This window comes from Phytophthora parasitica (genome assembly GCF_000247585.1).
Source record: "Phytophthora parasitica INRA-310 unplaced genomic scaffold supercont2.1, whole genome shotgun sequence".
Lineage (NCBI taxonomy): Eukaryota > Oomycota > Peronosporomycetes > Peronosporales > Peronosporaceae > Phytophthora > Phytophthora nicotianae.
In genome coordinates this window covers 2,778,199-2,780,046 of record NW_008634126.1, presented here as the reverse complement: position 1 = coordinate 2,780,046, position 1,848 = coordinate 2,778,199, and the positions used below count along the sequence as shown (strand labels likewise).

Genomic DNA, 1,848 nt, shown 5'->3' with positions numbered 1-1,848 from the left:
AACTTGATATTGTGTACTTCCCTATATTTTGCAAACAAGACTGGTTCGTGGAGTTACTCCAATCGAGCATCATCGATCATTGGGGCGGTAGCAATCAAGCTCCCAATTATCGATACTGCTCCGAGTTGCTCTGTTCCAGTGCCTGGAGTAACGCGATGTTTATTCGTGGCTATGGCTGGAATCAGACCGTATCCGACCCGAGTGAAACGTCTGACGTCGAACTCAACCGAGGTGACATGGTCCTGGTTCGCGGGGAATTTATTCACGCAGGCACGGCTTATCAGGAGGTGAATATCCGTCTACATAGCGTTCTGGAACCCCCGAAATATCGGCACTCGCCAAACACGACTATGCTTGTTGCGATGCTGAACCCAGAGGCATGGCACAACAATAGACTTTTTCGTTTTTTTTTCTTTTTGTCGCTAACTAGCGATTTCACGATCAGCTTTCTCCAGTTCCCCCTCTCAACCTTCTGTTTTCCGTATCTATTTTAGCGCTTGTCGTCGACGTCCGCCCATTGTTTCAACATCTTCAAAGATCTCATCAAACTTATTGTGATCATTGCGCGCCGGTAGAGCAACGGTTCGATCCAGATAATGTAGAAACTTCTCTGGCACCACACGTCGAATTGCCAAGTAGACGAGCCGATTCAGTCGTTCTTGCTGCTGCATATTGACGAAATATCGTTGCACACGGAACATCCAAGCGTACTTTAAAAGCATATTTCAGTAAATCTTTGATCCCTCGTTTCAGGAAACAATCTTTTGCTTCGAAGTAATATTTATATTTAATACTTTAAACATACATACAACGGTTCAAACTTCGAATCTCCCCCTGACAAGACCGGTAGCCAATATATGGTATTCCGCTTGCCACCCAATTCTAGCTGTTTGTGATCCATAGACATTCGAGGAGCATTTCACTCGGTCAATCTTGCTGAAATGCAACTGTTGACTTTGTTTGTACAGTAGCCGAGCACCGTCGCTTGCGGCGGGTATTTATGTAGGTCTCAATTGCTAAAGTCTTTCCCGCCTTCGGCGGTATAACACCCTTTTTAAACCAACATCTGTTTACCGATTACGATTAATGATTTCCTTTAATCCATTGGACGCCACCCAAAACTGTCATAACCCCAACACCTTGAAAACTAAGGACATAAAATAGGACCAAAAGTTAGAGCCTTGGTTTGGCATCATCATAGAGAGTTATGTGGCATTACTACCATGGTCGTATACTACGTAAAGGGTTTTGTACGTGTTATAGTTTTCGTAGTGTCTACTGTTGTCCAATAGGGCAAAAATGTATTGCAAAGTTTGTCACTAGTAACAAAGCATACGAGAGTTTTGTTCCAAGGTGAAGTGCGACATAATGAACCCAAATTTAATGGAAGGTTTGTCCTCAGCACCTCTGTTTGTCAGAAATAGCTGTTATACATGACACATCGCCCTTGAGCTGTGTCGGAGAGCCTCCATTTAAATTTTAAGTTGGGTTTTGTCCTATAAGCTGGTTTCAGGACAAAATCGGTCAAACGCCATCGTATTTAAGCGAGTTTGGTCCCTTTTAAATAAATTGGGGATAAGGAGGTAGCATATGCAATCTCTAAATTCGTCGCTAAATATAAAAGTTGCGCAGGGACAAACTGTCATTGATTTCTGATGTATGGCAAATATTACGTGAGGGGGATTGTTGAAGGAAATGTGATGGGCGATAGCTTACACACTCAAAGATATTAATATATGTCGTTGTCGCTGGAGTGCAAAATTAATTTTACCCAGAAGTTTATTGAGATCGGTTTTCGGTCTCACCAGAAGGGCGGTGAGGATATTTCAAGTCTATGAACTCTCGTAG

General features: G+C 42.9%; 2 protein-coding genes across 2 annotated transcripts; one reads left to right on the top strand and one right to left on the bottom strand.

The window, feature by feature from the left end:
• Positions 1-155: 155 nt before the first annotated feature.
• PPTG_20785 (hypothetical protein) lies at positions 156-394 on the top strand (the record flags this gene model as incomplete). Its single annotated transcript, XM_008892984.1, has 2 exons — positions 156-245; positions 308-394. The coding sequence occupies 2 exons, from the start codon at positions 156-158 to the stop codon at positions 392-394; spliced, it is 177 nt and encodes a 58-aa protein (XP_008891232.1).
• Positions 395-485: 91 nt separating this feature from the next.
• On the bottom strand, positions 486-671 carry PPTG_20784 (hypothetical protein; the record flags this gene model as incomplete). The annotated part of the gene is made up of 1 exon (XM_008892983.1): positions 486-671. The coding sequence occupies one exon, from the start codon at positions 669-671 to the stop codon at positions 486-488; it is 186 nt and encodes a 61-aa protein (XP_008891231.1).
• Between the last annotated feature and the right edge of the window lie 1,177 nt (positions 672-1,848).